This window comes from Ochlerotatus camptorhynchus, unplaced genomic scaffold (genome assembly GCF_037179485.1).
Source record: "Ochlerotatus camptorhynchus isolate MF236.1 unplaced genomic scaffold, CSIRO-AGI_Acam_v1.1 ptg000432l, whole genome shotgun sequence".
In the NCBI taxonomy this organism is placed as follows: Eukaryota; Metazoa; Arthropoda; class Insecta; order Diptera; family Culicidae; genus Ochlerotatus; species Ochlerotatus camptorhynchus.
The window spans coordinates 5,211,292-5,229,159 of record NW_027040918.1 but is presented as its reverse complement, the minus strand read 5'-3'; the positions used below and the strand labels follow the sequence as shown (position 1 = coordinate 5,229,159).

The 17,868-nt window shown below is 39.5% G+C and overlaps 1 protein-coding gene across 4 annotated transcripts in view; it reads left to right on the top strand.

Moving 5' to 3' along the window:
• The window catches only part of Pten (phosphatase and tensin-like protein), a 259,540-nt gene that overhangs the window by 165,447 nt on the left and 76,225 nt on the right, over nucleotides 1-17,868 (top strand). For all 4 annotated transcript variants that reach the window (XM_065234211.1, XM_065234208.1, XM_065234209.1 and 1 more), the window contains exon 3: nucleotides 11,590-11,756. In XM_065234211.1, coding sequence (XP_065090283.1) covers nucleotides 11,590-11,756 — 167 coding nt within the window. The remainder of the gene's footprint in view (nucleotides 1-11,589; nucleotides 11,757-17,868) is intronic.

Below are 17,868 nucleotides of genomic sequence, written 5' to 3'. Positions count from 1 at the left end.
CATTAATTAGTTCCCCGACGGCAGTTTGGTAGGCTTCATCGTAGCATTGGTAGGTATTGATGTAGCGTTTGGCGTTGTCCCCGAAGTAGGTTCAAAGCGTGGGCGAATACCGGTTTCCAGTATGGCGGTGGTGGTGGTGGCGCTTGTTTTGCGATGGTGTAACATAGAAATTCAAATACCATAAGCATGTTGAGTCAATCGGAGCACATGTTGAAGGTGTGCAACATAGCAAGTAGTTTATTACCCATTGGACACTTCAGGGTCAAACTGGTTCTTATGAAGAGTTTCCCTGTTTCAGGTTGGAAACTTAACACACGACGTCTTCTGTTTATGTTAAAGTGCTATGTATCAGTTTTGAATTCCGTGCGAAACCATATTAGATTCAAACGTGAGGTTTCGGGACCTCTTGATAGCACGTTGGTTTTATTTTGAAGGTTAGACGAGCTCAAAGCTGTCAATTAAATGTGTGACATTATTGCCTGATTGGTCTCCAATCTCTAGAATAATTTAAACTGTAAACATTAAATAATTTTACTTGTTCCGTTTCATAGACCTACAACATTTAATGAGATGGTTTTATGACACAGAATGATTTTTGGAAATAGTGATAATAGCTAGTATGGCAGCCTGCTTTTGATTGACAGACGGCCTATAGAGAAACTGCCTTATTGCTTATTTGCATTGACAAACCGGCTATGTTATCTTTGTAATGCAATCAAATCTACAAATAGGAAATCCAGAATCTTCCCCATCAGAGAAGTTCCTAGGAAACTACCGGAAACTTCAAGGCAGTTGTGAAGGAATTTCAGTGAAGATTCCAGGAATCTTCAGGATTGCTTCGAGTGATTTTCAATCGATAAAATTTTTTAAACGTTCCCTCAAAACTTTGGGAATGTTCCGAGGAAACTTCAGAGAAGCTTCGAAATAGATACGGAGACGCTTTAGATGCTGTATATATACTAGTTAGACATAATAGGGATAGGAATGGGGAAGCTGTTTGTGTTTGTCATGGTTCATATGAATTTAACAAAAATGTATGATCGACGTAGACACGGGGAAGAAGGTGGGTCTATTATATTCAAAAAATCTATCTACTTAGTTTATGGATAGCCTCTTAGCGAAGACAACAAATCAAGCAGACTGGCAACTTTGCCAGAATCCACGCGACAGATACAGTAGCGCTGCGCTTGAGTGAAGGTGTAAGCAACGCATAGAAAAATGAGCAAATACACAAAACCTTCGCCTGACGATGTAATCTTTGCTATCAAATTCGTTCGAAGCATTTACCTACCTATTTTACCTGTCTCATAGCGTTCGTATGAGAAAATGGAAGAGTTGCCAGTCTTCTTGATTTGTTGCCTTCGCTCTTAAGGAACTTATCAGAAGTCCTGAAGAATCCTCAAAGGAGCTTGAAAGAAACATCATGGAAATTTCTAGAGAACTTCATATAGGATCCGAATGAATCTCAGGGAAGCTCTAAGAGACCTTCAAGATTGTTTCAAATGGGCTTAAGATATTTTCATAAAGCTTTAAGGAAATTCAGAGAAAACTAGAAAGGAGTTCGGGCGACCCCAGCGTAGTGGTTAGAATTCATACCTCCCACGTCAAAGTCACAAGTTCAAATGTCACCCTAGGGCAAGTCACGAATGACCCAAGAGCGTTAAAGTGACTATAATAATAATAATAATAATAATAATAATAATAATAATAATAATAATAATAAAGGAGTATAATTCAGGAAAGTTCTAATGAAGTGTCTAGAGGATTAACCAGGGTTGCCACTCAACCGGGAATCGAAACAAATCGAGAAATAACTGGCAATTTGATTGCAATATTAAAATTTGATCCATCGAATTTCGATAATTTGTTAACTAGGGTAGATGTTCCAGTTATGGCTATACGTCCCAATATGGTGTGTTCCAATGATGGCCTATGTAAATCCCATATGCCATAATTGAAACAGACCACAATAAAAACGTAAAGCGATGACTGGCACATCCACCCTATGTGTACTTTTTTTCCTCTGTTGTATTTTCTTTGCTCTACCTGTGTATGCAAACTGATTTGTAATTTTTTTCCTTGATTTGTTTTCCGTCGATCTTGTTTTCCGTGCTGAGCACCAATGCTACCGACACCAGGGAGGCAGCTCCCACACCCTACCTATCGACCCATCAACTTATGAACCGGCGACCAACGGCTTTACTTCCCTTCCGAAGGAAGGCGTGATCAGAGATGTGATGCCTCAAAACATCCTGGCGGCGCCGACTGGGATTGAACCCAGGCCTGCTGGGGTGAGAGGTAATCACGCTTACCAATACACCACCGGCGCCGCTTGGATTTGTATTTTTCAGAGGTTATTTCACTTATCAACTTAATTTTCCTTAGTCCGGGATGGAAAATCATTAAATCAATCCTAAGTCACTTCGGAGTCTCAAACATTCTCGAAGTCCTAAGGAAGATTTATCGATCAGACTAATAATGGGGATTCGGCTCGTGCTGTGTGAGTTAGACTTTGCTAGACCGGGATCTTAAATCTTTTTTTGTAAATATGAAATCTTCAAAACTGATCAGAATTTTAAATGTTTTACCAAATCCAAAATATTGAATTTCTGTGTGCAGAAAAAAAAAAATATTTTAATTTTCAATATCTAAATCAACTAGATAATGTATTGATTTCTAGCAGATAGGTCTTCTTAGTATGTGCAGGAAATTTTCTCAAGTGTATCCTTGGAATCATCCCAACATGTCTTCAGATTTGCCTTTATGATTCTTCTGAATAATATTATTATTCTCTCTGGCATTCCCTTGAAGTTTTGGTTCATAATAGCCTTAGTAATTCTCGGCAAACCACTTTTGGTATCCCTTTTAAACTTTTAATATTTACTCTACCACTTTCTTAGTTTTCTCAATAATTCTCTGGAAATCACGCTTAAATTTGTCTCCATAATTCTCTTGAAAAGTTTCTCTTTGGAAATTTAATCAGGAAATATTCATAAAAATGTCCTTGAATTTCATCTTAGAAGTCCTCTGGAAATTTCCTTGAAATTCTGCTTAGAATTCTCAAAGCACCCTCTCAAAATTAATTTCGAATTCTCATCAGAATTCATTCGGAGTTCTTCTCAAGATTTGTCAAGGATTCTCTTAGGAATTTCAAAGTAATTCTCTTATTAATTAAGTATTTTTGATCTCAGAACCCCGCTTTCCGAAGAGTCAAAAGTTATCCGAAATAATAATCAATGTTCCATAGTTTTGGTTTTATCATGCTCTTTTAAAACCTCGTTAATACTTGTAGTGTTACTTGGGATATTTTTATAGCCTTTAACTGTTTCAACTAATCCGGAAAAACTATGTCAGACAACCGGAAAAAAACGCGAAGTTCAGTAGATTTATCTCGGAATTATTTAGAAGTTCTGAGAGGTTCTCTAAGATACTTCCTTAAAAGACTCGAAAAATATCTGAAGTTCTTTCTGAAATATCTGAAATAACTGAAGTTCTATCGAAATATACATTACATTCGGATCTTGCCTTAATTTTCCTCGGAAATTCTCTAAAGCTTCCTCGGAACTTCTCTGAAGCTTCCTAGAAACTACTATGGAGTTTCCTGGGAACTACTCTGGATTTCCCTTCGAACTACTCTGAAGTGACCTTGATACTTCTCGGAAGTCCCTTTGGAACGACTCCCTAGTTCACGCAATTTCCCAAAAGTTCACGGAACATCCAAGAATAACACGGAGATTTTGACAACTCTTCTCAGTACTTCCAAGGCAAGTTCACGGAACTTCCGATAAGTTCACAGAACTTCCGAATGTTCATAAAGTTTCCCAAAACTTAACACAAATTCCGAATGTTCATTAAATTTCCCGAAAGTTAACGGAACTTCCGAAAAGTTCACGGAACTTTCAGCAAGTTCAAGGAACTTTTAAAAATTTCACGAAATTTCTGACACGTTCACAAAACTTCCGACAAGCTCCCGAAAATTCTGAGAATTTCACGAAATTTCCGAGAATTCCATGTAATTTGCAACAATTTCACGGAGCTTCCGACCTTCTTGAATTTCTCACAACTTCTTACAGGTTCACTCCATTTCCGAAAAGTTCACAAAACTGTCAAAAATCCCACGGAACTTCCCGTCAAGTCCACAACGTTTACCAAAATTTCACCGAACTTCTGACACTTTCGCAAGTTCACGAAACTTCTGATAAGCTCTCGAATCATCCGAGAACTTCAAGAAGCTTCTGAGAATTTCAGAGAACTTTTGACAATTTCACGGAACTTTCGAGCTGTTCTCGGAACTTCTTATTATTTCACGAGCTTCCGAAAAGTTCTCAAAATTGTCTACAAGTTCACAGAATTATCAACAAGTTCCACCAAGTTAACGGAATTAAAAACAAGTTCACAGAACTTGCGACAAATTTACGGAACGTCCGACAACTTCACAGAACTACCAACGAGTTCACAGAACTTCCAAAAAATTCACGGATGTTCCGACAAGATTGCGGAGTTTCTGATGATTTAACGGAACTTCCGAGAATCTTCTAACAAGTTATCGAAAATTCCGAGAAGTCAGTGTAACTTCTGCCAAGTTCACACAACTTCCAAATGCTCATTGAATTTCCCAAAAGTTAACGGAACTTTCAACAAGTTGACGGAACTTTTGGCAAATTCACGAAATTTCTGAGAATTGTACGGAACTTCTGACAAGTTTACAAAACATCCGACTGAGAAATTCACGAAAATCGATTCTCATTTGGCGTGGAACTGCTCAAGATTTCCGATATTCGTAGAAATTCTTTTAAAATCCTTACATTTTTTCAAACGTTCCGTGAACTTTTCGGAAACTCCATAAACTTGTCGGATGTTCCGTGTACTTTTGTGATAATTCAATGAACTTTTGAAAGTTCTGTGGACTTGTTGCAAGTTCCGTAAACTTATCAAAAATTCCAAGAACTTTTCGGAAGATTCGAGAACTGCGCGGAAGTTCCGTGAAGTTATCAGAAACTCCGTGAACTTCTCGAATGTTCTGTGAACTTGTCGGAAGCTTCGTAAGCTGGTCAGAAGATTCAAGAAATGCTCGAAAAATCCTTGAAATTCTCAGAAACTCTGCAGCCTTGTCGGAAGTTCCATGAACTTTTCGAAGTTCCGTGAACTTGTTCTCAATTCCGGTAACTTGTCGGAACCACTGTGAACCTATAGGAAGTTCCGTGAACTTGTCGGAAGATCCGTGAACTTGTTGGAAGATCCGTGAACTTATTGGAGGTTTCGTGAACTTATCGGATGTTACGTGAACTTTTCGGAAGCCTCGTAAAATTGAAACAAAACTGATAGGAAGTTGCGAGAAGTGCTGTTCATTTTCATATTATTCGATTGAAGATGAACCAATACAACCATTCAATCAATTCTGTGAAAACAAATTCTCACATGACCATAATTTTTCTCATTCGAAGCTCATTGTCACTGTCAATTGAGTCGCTCACTTTCATTTGCTATACGACAGTGGAGTATGGAAAAAAAACCCAGCTAAATGGTCCCGAACAAACAAGTCGACCCGATGTCGGATCAAAGTAAGGTACATTTAAGGTCGATGTCGACCCAATGTCGTGTTGTTGTCGGGTAAATTTTGGGTTTATGTCGGGACAATATCGGGTCAACATCGGGTAGGGGTTTGGTAGAAGTCAGGTTGGTGTCGGATTGGCTTAGCTTCTTCGTCGGAATGTCGACCAGAGCTCCGTTTATGTGTAGGTTGCACTCAATTGAATGATATCAAGCGTGTCTCAAATGAGAATGATCCATGCCTTCGTCAAATGACTAAGCAATTGATATCGGGGAAAAGTTGGCTTCGGCAATACCTTAACCTATTGTCGTCAGGGGGTAAACAACGTCCTTGAGAACTCAATTTTGGCATGCGGATACATTGTGTTTCAGAACAACTATTGGCCAAATTTGAGTGCTCTAGGACTTTGTTTACCCCCTGACGATAATAAGTTAAAGTATTGCCGAAGCCAACATTTCCCCTCTATCATTCGAAGGAGGCCTTCTTTGATAGCGGATTGCTGTTTTTCTCATTTTCATCAAAAATGTTCAATTGATTTTGAGGATTTACAGCACTGGTTCCGAGGACTTGTCAGAAGTTCCATGAAATTTTCAGAAGCTTCGTGAATTTATCCGATAATTCAAGAACTTATCAGAAGTTATGTAAATTTACCGGAAGTTCCGTAAACTTTTCTAAAGTTCCGAGAAATTGTTGGAAGTTCTGTGAACTTTTCAGAAGATTCGAGAAATGCTCAGAAACTCTGCGATCTTGTTGGAACTTCCGTAAACTTTCCAGAAGTTCCGTGAACATCTTGGTTATTATGTGAACTTGTCCGAAGTACCGTGAGTTTGTCACAAGTTCCGTGAATCTTTTCTTAATTCCGTAATCTTGTCGAAGGTTCCGTTAACTTTTCGAAAGCCCCATGAAATTATAAGAAGTTCCTAGAACTGTTCGGAAGTTCCATTCAATTGTCAGAAGCTTCGTGAATTAAAGGGTGATTAGATAAGGGTTGGTGATAACGTTAACATGTCAGAAGTTCCGTAAACTTTTCCGAAGTTCCGAGAACTTGCCGGAAATTCCGTGAACTTTTTTTAACTTGACAGAAATTCCGTGAACTTGTAGAAGTTTTGTGAGCTCTAGATAGAGCTGGAATTAGGGCGTAACAGCTTTTGTATACAATGGATTCTCTCGATGATTTCTCGAAAGACATGACTCTCCCTGGCAAATCAACATTACCATCGAATAGGGGAAGACTTCCTCTACCCGATGGACATGTTTATTTGTGTAGGCGTGCCTTGAGTTGCTAGAAATCAACGAGAGAAGTCATTGTTTACAAAAGTTGTTACGCCCTGCTTTATCTAGAACTTAATTCTAATTCTTAGAATCTTCGTCAACTCCTCAGTCGGAAGTTTTGTGAATTTGTCGGAAGATGCGTGAATTTGTCGGGAGTTTGTGAAGTTATTGGAAGTTCCGTTAACTTTTGAGAAATTCAATGAACATTCGGAAGTTCTGTAAACTTATCGGATGTTTCGTGAGCTTGTCAGAAGTTCCGTAAACTTCTCGGAATTTTCGAGAATTTGTCAACAGATTCGATAAATTCTCGGAAGTTTCTTGTTGGTAGTTATGTGTAGTTGTTGGACGTTCCGTGAATTTGTTGCAAGTTCCGTGAACTTATTCTTCATTCCGTTAACTTGTTGGAATAGTGGTGCCGGTGGTGTAGTGGTAAGCGTGATTACCTCTCATCCCAGCAGGCTTGGGTTCAATCCCAGTTGGCGCCGCCAGGATGTTTTGATGCCGTTGGTCCCCGGTTCATGTGTTGATGTGTCGATAGGTAGGGTCCAGGTGTGGGAGCTGCCTCCCTGGCGTCGGTAGCATGGGTGCCCGTGCTGGGATCGACAGGAAACAAATCAAGGGAAAAAAAAACTTGTTGGAACTTGTTGATGATTCTGTGAAGCTGTAGAAAACTCTCACAACCTTTCAGAAGCCCCGTGAAATTATAAGAAGTTCGGAGAACTGCTCGAAAGTTCCCAGAAATTATCAGAAGTTTCGTGAATTTGTCGAATGATTCGAGAAATTATCACAAATTCTGTGAACTTTGCGAAAGTTTCGTGAACTTGTCGGAAATTCCGAGTACTTTTGGTAAATTCAATGAACTTGTGTAAATTCTCAGTAACTTCGCGACCTTGTTCCGTGAACTTTTCGGAAGTTCCGTAAATACATATGTTGGTAATTCTGTGAACTTTGAATTTGTGTTCAAGATTTTTCAACAAATCATAACCCCAAAACGTCACCTCTAACTAAATATACGTCTGATACAAAGCAGTAGGATAACGGCGCCGGTGGTGTAGTGGTAAGCGTGATTACCTCTCACCCAAGCAGGCCTGGGTTCAATCCCAGTCGGCGCCGCCGGGATGTTCTGAGGCATAACATCTCTGATCACGCCTTCCTTCGGATGGGAAGTAAAGCCGTTATTCGCCGGTTCATGAGTTGATGGGTCGATAGGTAGGGTCCAGGTGTGGGAGCTGCCTTCCTGGCACGTCGGTAGCATTGGTGCTCAGCACGGAAAACAAGATCAACGGAAAAAAACAAACCAAAGGAAAAAAAAAAGCAGCAGGATAAAAAAAAAATGTTTTCAAGGCAAAAAATGACGAACATGTTTGGGTAAAAAAATCCAAAGGTGTGTCAATCTTAAATAGCAAAATATTACCATCTTCAATATTTTTGAGGATTTTTTTTTATTTAAAAGCTTTCTAAATAATGCGCTTTCTGCGAGAATTTCAAGTTTCGTTGGACATTTTACGGATGTTTCGGATCTTCCGGGGGCACCATATGGCCACCACCTAAAGCCAATATCAAAAATCACCATTCACTACACACTTAGAAGTTATTAATTTTACACATGACGGAATCCATCTTTGACATAAAGGATGAGACGTAAACAAACATGTCATGTAAAATTAAGTACTCCGAGACTGAAAAGTTCGAAAGTACGTTTGATTGAACTGAATTTCACGTCTAATATGACTCAATTTTATGTCAAATTTGACGCTCGTATAAGTCAGTCTCAAAGCACCTAAATTTACATTAATTTTTCTAAGTGTGTACATCCCATATCATTTCAGAGAATATGTTGTATATATATATGAATATGTTCGTAGAATTTTAGAGAACTTTAAAAGTATACAGAATTTGTGAAAAAGTGTGGATACTTTCAAGAAGCTCTAGGTACCTCAGAAAAGATAAAACTAGAGATCTTCTGGAGCAGTTTAAAGGTCTATTAGCGTGAGTTAAGAAAAATTTAGGAAGCTCCATGTATGCTGAAGAAAAAAAATCGAGAACCCTTACGATGTTTCAAGTACTTCAGGGAAGTACAGAGGCCTTCAGAGAATTTATGAAAACTTCCAAAATATGTCAAGAACTTCACGGCAAATTAATTTGCATTTCTCCTCACAAATTCTTTAGATTTCTCCGGATATTTTGTGCGGAATACTCCCCTGGAATTATTTTCCGAATTCCTTTGAAGATCTCCTGTGTTTACTCTCAGATTTAATTGTAATCCACCTTGCATCCCCTAACGCCCTTAAGTATTCTCCATTTCCATGGACTTATGCTCCGGATTCGTTTTCTCACAGAAACTTTATGAAATTATCCTACGAATGCGCTTGGAATTTTCCTCTGAAGTTCACAGGAGTTCTTCTCCACATAAATGCGAATGAGCTTTCATTAAATATTACTTTGAGTTCAATTCAGGGGTTTCATGAAACTATACTCAAAACTATCTCAGGCTTCACATGAAATCGCAAATTTCTCAGAACTATATTGAAAGCAAATTTCACTTGATGTTATCTCAAAGATTTGTTTTTTTTTCATGTGGTCCTTAGAAATTATAACAAAACTCCATAGGCCTTTAAAACTGTGCAAGGAATTTGACTCCAGATTCTTAAAGTATTATAACTTTGAAGTCCAGAATTTAAAAAACTTAAATTTAATTTTTTTTAAATCCATTTTTTTTCTTTAATTTATCCTTAGTAAGGAAATCATTAGATTCCCTGAGTAATTATGAGAATCCCTGAGACTTCCAGCTATTTTCAAGAAAAAATCAAATTACCGGTTTTTCAGGTTCTTACAGGTTGTAAACAACCCTTGCTAATACCGTGGATTTGATCATAAGTTTTCTATTCAATCTTTCGCTTTAAAGTTTCATATCATATCATATTTGCATATTTTCTTCAACATGGTCACTAAAATCACTATTTTTGAGAGCATTGACCACTACCAGCTAAACATCGTTGTTCGTATGCCTTTTCGTAAAAATGAAATCGCTCAAAGCACGATAGGCCCTCATCAAAAGTAAGGCAGGTGGTGTTCATTTGACACGCTAATAACTTTTCGGGGATAACTAGGATTCACATTCGATGTTCAACCAAAAAGTTCCCAATACTCCAAAGGTTCTACATTTTGTACACGAAGAAAATCGATCCACTACAGCGCCACCTAGAGCCGCGAATGTGAGAGTGGTACATTTTGTCGATTTTTCCTATACGAAGTTCAAAGCCTTCGAGCGAGGGGTTCCCGTGAACCAAATGATTTCAAATGTTTCCAGGACCCCCAAACTACCATCCCAGGTGGTAGCGTTTTAAATTCCAGGATGGACGTATTTTAAGGCACTCTAATGTACAATTTAGATGTGATGGGTCATTCGGCCTAACGTACTTAGGCGTAATGACCCAATTTAAATATGCAATGAAATTTCATAACATTTACTAACTTCACTTGTTAGGCATGTTTAAAAATATGGCGATATAAAAACGACCATAATATTCCAATCGCTGTTTTGTTTCAAACCCATCCAAGACTCCGTGCTGTGCGGAAAGCTAAAAAGTTTCCAACCGATTGCGACTGTGAATCGAGCGGGCAACTTCCCTACGAAACGTGTTCCAGAACAAAAAAAAAGCGTTCAACGTTAATCTTATCGCAAACATTTCAACAACCAACTGGTTCGTCGTAACCTTCAACTCTTCTCAATATTATTATTGGCCGCTGTTTGGTGAGACGAGGAGACCCAACGGTGACACACTTTACAATAATACAGTTCGTCCGCCCTCGACTCGCAGCAAGCACTTCTAACACACGGCTTGTCCTGCCTGGCTGCCTGCCTGTTTGCCTGCTTGTCATATAGTAGTGTGTCACTAATTTACATTAGAAAACTATTAGCAAACAAGCGCGTCGACAACTTCCAGCTGTATTTATCGTTTTGTACTGGGGTTGCCATCGTCGCCGTTCCAGCAATTGGACGCCGCGCTGCATCTATATGTATTCAACGCACGGGTTCCCATTGTGCGTATCGTGGTGACCTCTAAAATTAACGCACGCTTCTTTGAGCAGAAATAAAAAACTAGGGCGTGCACGGATCTGCATTTCATTTTACCATATAGAGAGCAAGAGTCGCCACTAGCATGGGGTGTGCGCCAATTGCATACCGTCCGGGCGAACATTGGTTCTGAGATGGAATTTTACTTTGATGGTCCTAGCCTGAGTCACCCTATACAAAGTGAACGCAGGCCTGGAGGGCAATTGTACATTTTTTGAATTGTAAATTACAACTCGATTAGATTGGAACCGCTTCGATAGATCACGACGCGAGCGAGTAGTTAAATATTCATAACGCACATCTGCATATGGGCGCAGATAGCTGGATCGTGAACGCCAGGTATAAGGCAGGAGTAGGGCTGCTTTGTAGGGAATTTCATAAACGCACCATACGACGGACGACCGACGCTTTCCTTAGCGTTTTAACCATTATCATCATCATTATCGTCCGTCTTGGGCTGTTGCTCATCGTAGCCTGTACGCGTTACTAATTGCTGATTTTGCCTCTATTTTAATTATTTAAATTTAATATCAACGATTAGGATCTCTCCGCGCACTGCGACCAATGTGTGTGTACTAACCGAAGGAACTTGTTTTGATTTTTTTTTTGTATTGTTGCTGTAGGAAAAAAAAAACACACTTAATCGTCGATTTACTCATGCGAATTATTTCTCTCGGTCTCGTTACAGACATTAACGATCGGATCATCGCCATGGGCTACCCGGCGGAGCATATGGAATCGATCTACCGCAACAAGATCGAGGACGTACAGAAAATGCTGGAGAAGAACCACGCCGGTTGCTACAAAATCTACAATCTCTGCTCGGAGCGGAGCTACAATCACAAACGCTTTCCGGTAAGTTGAACAGTGTGGGCGAATGATGATGTAATGATGCATAAGTTTAAACTCACTTTCCAAGAAAAGTGCATCTTCTAAGCAATTCCACGTCAACTGACGAATCGATCAAGCCTTCTCCAAACTCCGTGAAACATTGCAGAATTCTGTCCGAGTCCTTTTTGAATAGGTTCTATATCCGTTTGTCGATCAAAAACATCGATTAACTTGATTCGTTGCCTGCCGCGAACTGAGAGGTATTTGCAATATTGGTACATACAATCAAAAGTTCAAACATTAAAATAACGATTGTACACACTTAGATTTTTTCGCCGAGATGGGCACCACCGAGCAGCTCGGCATTTTATTTTGCTGGATCTCAGTGAAAAACTTACCGTGATTCAGCTATCAAACGGAAATTTCGCCGAGATCTCATCTAACAAACATATTTTTTGCTGAATTTCCAGCAAAATAAAATGCCGAGATGCTCGGTGGTGCCCATTTCGGCAAACAAATCTAAGTGTGTAGGTATCATTATTGCGAAAATACCACATTTTTAGAACGACAAATGCAAGGTGTCGACTACCTGGAAAATCAGGGAATATCAGGGAATTCATTTTTGGGCCTGGAAAATCAGGGATTCTCAGGGAATTTCATTCAAATTCAGGGAAATATTTCTTAATCACAGAAGTATGACAAAATTTGCTAGTTTTAAACATTTTAATTACTCGGTGTAATTTGAAGATGGTTGTTCACTTCAAATTTTAAATAGAGTTGCGAATTTGTGGTTGCTCAATGCTTGATGTTGCATTTCTGCAAGTTGAGCAAGATTTACTCAAATAAAAGGGGATTTTGATGATGTTGACCCTAATATTAATTCAGCTGGGTGTTGACAGATTTCTGAGTTGAACTGAGATCCTGACGGTTGATAAAAAATCCATTTCCGTAGAAACAAGACATTGTTAGTTGTTGCAAACTTCATCCAAATTTGTATGTCTTGGTCTCTTAGTAGATGTTATATCTAACTGCGTCTGACTTAGATCCTTTGGGTGCATTGGAGCGCTTTTGAGAGGATGATTTTTATTTCTGAACACTTGTAGTTCTTGTTCCTTATTGTGTTCTAAACAGCCTGATAATCTCAAAGAATAAATTAAATGAAAATTTAGGATAATGGTCTTGCTTGGGTGAATTTTTGTCATTCATGCTTGGAGTAGCACTTTTATGATTGAAATATGATTCAAAGAAACGTAGACAAGCATTGCCTCTACAGCATAGAGTGGCTTTACTGAGTATTCTTGGTTTTCATTGTAAATCTGATTAGCTCGGAAAAAATAGATTCTCAGTGAAAGGTGAAAGCGCTGTTTTTACGATTTCCCACCATAGGAATCTGGCCGCAAATTAGCGTTTGGTTAGCGTATTAACCGGAATAATTTTCTTTCGAACCTGGGTCTCAAAGTTGATTTTGCTACATTTCCCCGAATGTCGTTTCCCCGAATGTCATTTCCCCGAATAGTCATTTCCCCGAATGCCGTTTCCCCGAATGCCATATCCCCGAAAAAAAAGTTAGGAAATGTCCAACCCTTATTGTTGACAATTTTCTTACTATATTTTGAGCATAGTGAGCAGATTGCAAACCAGATTAAATTTCAAACTATGCAAATGGAAGGTTTATGAGATTAACCCAATTACCAATTAATTTGCTTCGAGTAAAGGGTGATACGGTCAAAATTTGGTCAAGGGAAAACGCGTGTAAATCGGTGAAATCGTTTATTTAAAAAATCAAATTAAATTTCTTTTTCAAGTTCAATTAGTATAAAATTCAGGAAAAATATTCAGTTAGGCTTCCGCTTTTCCAAATCCGAATTGCCGGGCCTTACGCTTGACCCCTGCCATCAGATTTTGTACAGCCACCTTGTCCACCTTCTTCGCCGCAGAAAGCCAGTTTGCCTTGAACTGCTGCTCGCCCTTAGCAGTTTTTTGACGTAGGACTACGTCTTTCGGGAAGAGGGGGGTAAACTTTATGAAAACGGAAAATGAAATTATGAAAGATTTTGAACGTTAATAACTTAGCTGCCCCTGGACCAATTTCAATAATGTTATCACCAATCAATCAGAAACTTTTCTACGCATCGATAACAATGCTTTTGACTGTTGATTTTTCAATTGAAACTATTGAAAAAGTGGTAAATGTCAAGCATTGTCCAGAAGCTTCGAAATAACTAATAAATCCACCAATTACGTACATGCATGTGCTACTTCCCCAACACAGTCATCAGATAATGGTTCCTAGATGAAACAAGTTGAAGTGACATTCGCTTGCAATCTTCGTGCGTGTACGAATAGGGAGGATGCAATTGCGGAACATTTTGTGCTGAAGGTGTTCCTAAAAAATATGATCCGTGATGCCGTCACCTACACTGAACACGCCTAGCGTAAACCCGTCACGGCCATGCATGTCGTCTACGCTCTGAAGCGACAGGGACGCACGCGCTCTGTACGGTTTCGGAGGTTAAAACTTATTACCAACGTATCAAAACGGCACTTTTCAGGGCCACCAAGTTCAATTCAGAAAAGAGTTAGAATAGCATTTATATAGAGTAACTCATGATTCACCCATTCAATTTGTCACTAAATTGATGTATATTGATGATTCAAAAATCAAATAATTTGTTAGGGAAATAAATTATGTTCTATCTGTAGTCATATCGGTGGGTTAAATTTATTCCGTTTACCTTTCATAAACTGAGAAACCCTCATCGTATGCATTCTCTTGCTGCGCGACATCTTCGAAAACGTCTGAACCGTTAAATAATACAGAGTACAGAGAGTACAGACTAGAAAATCGAACAAAAATTTCGTAGTCTTACGTCAACAATGCGGTCGTGTCTTGTACACCACCCTCCAACTTTTTGGTCTTCTTTAGGTTCCGCTTGACAATAGCCCAGTATTTCTCAATTGGGCGGAGCTCTGGCGTGTTGGGAGGGTTCTTGTCCTTGGGAACCACCTGCACGTTGTTGGCGGCGTACCACTCCATGGCCTTTTTACCGTAATGGCAAGATGCCAAATCCAGCCAAAACAGTACGGAACAACCGTGTTTCTTCAGGAAAGGCAGCAGACGTTTATTCAAACACTCTTTCACGTAAATTTTTTGGTTGACAGTCCCGGAAGCTATGAAAATGCTGCTTTTCAAGCCACAGGTACAGATGGCTTGCCAAACCAGATATTTCTTTGCAAACTTTGACAGTTTCATGTGCTTGAAAACATCTGCTACCTTTCCCCTTCCTTTTGCCGTATAAAACTCCTGTCCCGGAAGCTGCTTGTAGTCGGCTTTGACGTAGGTTTCGTCGTCCATTACCACGCAGTCAAACTTCGTCAGCATCGTCGTGTACAGCCTCCGGGATCGCGCTTTGGCCGTCGTATTTTGTTTATCATCGCGATTTGGAGTCAATACCTTCTTGTAAGTCGATAGTCCGGCTCGTTTTTTGGCTCGATGCACGGTTGTAGACGATACACCCAGCTTATTTGCGGCATCTCGGAGAGAGAGGTTAGGGTTTCGCTTGAAACTACCGGCAACTCTCTTTGTCGTCTCAGCGGCTTCCGGTTTTCGATTTCCCCCCGATCCAGACTTCCTGGCTGTCGACAAACGTTCCCCAAACACTTTAATTACATTTGTAACGGTTGATTTGGCAACTTTTAGCGATTTTGCCAACTTTGCGTGCGAGTAGCTCGGATTTTCGCGATGCGCGAGCAAAATTTTGATACGCTGCTCTTCTTGCTTGGACGGCATTTTGACAACTGAAGAGTGAATTCCAAAATCAAAATAGGAGCAACATTCTACACACACACACCTTCAAAATGAGGGGTGTTCAGGTTTTGTAAATGCAAAATTGAAAGAAATACGTCAAGTTGATATTTACCAAATTTTGACCGTATCACCCTTTACACCCAATTTAAAGAATTACAAGGAAATCACACATGTCATATTCTAGCTATTTTGATAATTTTCTTTTAGCTCGAATGTTATTCTACTGCTCGTGTTGTGTGAGAGAGACGACGGTAGAGCATGAGTGTTCGAATACATACAGCCTGTCGCGCACGACAACGAAGCGAGTGTAGTAAAAAACGTCAACTGTTTCAACCCCTGATAGTGAGTTTTGGTGAATATTTTCAACACTGCTTCTAAGGGTGAGAAAATCGCCATGCCAAGGACTCTTCTCATATCATGGAGTAAATCGACCTAACTTGTTGAAAATTTTAAGCGATTAAGCAAGACTGATATCAAGATGGTTACAGTTTCCTTCGCTATTAATCATGAATTGAACTGTTTACCAGGCGCTTACCGCGATTACAATTGGTGAATTTAAAAAAATGTGGTGCCTTCCCATTTTTGGCAACACGCAATTTCGATCTTTTTTTGCATTCTATAAAATATATCGAACGCTTTATTCAATTTGAGATTGTACTGGACCAATCTTCATGGGTTAGAGGTCCATGTGGTATTTAATGAAAAAATGTCCAGAAAGCACTACCCAACTAACAATTTTGGCTGCAGACAAGCTGATACAACCGAAAAATTACGTTATGCATCTAATTTGTGCCTGTATAGGCTGGTCTGCAGCTAGAACTGTTTGTTGGGTAATACATATCTGAGGGAAGTAATAGCTGGTAAGATCATGTTGACAAAACCATGTAGACACTGCAACTGGAATTTGTTGGAAAATTACTGGAAAATCAAAGAATTTTGTTTTCTTCATTGAGACTACACCCTGAAATGGATAAAGGACCTATTAAAAAATTAATTGAGAATTGTTCGTTATATTTTTAACGTAGGACTACGTCTAACGGGGACTCACTTTGTGAAAACCGAAAATGGAACATGTAACAAAATTACGAAAGATTTTGAACGTTAATAACTCAGCTGCCCCTGGACCAATTTCAACAATTTTATCACCAATCGATTAGAAATATCTCTGCGCATCTGTTGAATTTAAGACTTCATCATTCCTCATAATGTCACTACTAAAAATTGCAGGAATATGCAACTATTGCTATGATAGTTAAAATTATCACCAACTGCCTGCGAAAAGCGATTTCCCTAACACAGATTTCAAAGTTGAATTCCATCTCACCAAGCGGTGTTTATTCAATCACCGCGTGTTAAGTGGTGGTGTTCTTCAGTACACAACGATAGGCTTTCCACAAACAGCTAGCTATCATGGCTGCCCTTAACCGCTGATCGGATTCAATTCCAAGCAGCAGTGTTTTCGGCGCGTGGCGCTGAACATTGTTCTCCAGTACACAACGAAATGCTGCCTACAAGCAGCGAGCTGCAGTCCACATGAGCATCTATAGAAGTATGAAGAAGCCGCACCGCTATTGATTGAAATCAGTAGCTCTTTGTGAGTCGCTGTGGGCCATATATTTAGAAATACCTAATTTTACCCGTGATGGATTCCGTCTTTGACATAAAAGATGAGACGTAAACAAACATGTCATGTAATATTAAGTGCTCTGAGACTTAAAAGTTCGTTGCTTGACGAAAAGTACGTTTGATTGAGCTATATTTCGCATCTGTTATCACTCAAATTTATGTCAAAATTGACGCTCCTAAATTTACACACCTAAGCACCTAAATTTACATGATTTTTTCTAAGTGTGGCCTTCTTTGAAAAATTCGCTAAAAATCGTCAACTTCCTGACTACCACGGACTGTGTAGTATTAGTCTCCCGCAAGCGTCTTGTTGTCAAATTTGACGTATATTTAATCGTCCATTATTATATAGCATCCGAGCCCTCGGTTTGGCGGGTGCGGCTTGTTTCTGATTCTTGAACGTTTCAGCCCGTTTCTTGCCTTGGCATGTTGGACGTTACTCTTCGATGTTCTCAGTTTTTTGGCCAAATCTCGAACAGAGGCACTTTGCTTATGGACGAAAGCTTGGTGATCTTCTGGTCCACTTTTCGGTCCTCCGGTCCCGGCTTAGGGCGAGGTTTCGATGTGCCCTCGAAGCTAACTTTTTCATCGAACTTGCGGATGGTGGTTTGGACTGCTCCAAAATGCATTTTGCGTATACAAACTCTTTGAGCAATAAGTAAACAAGCTAATAAATTTCATTGGAGTCGAAATGGCGGCGAG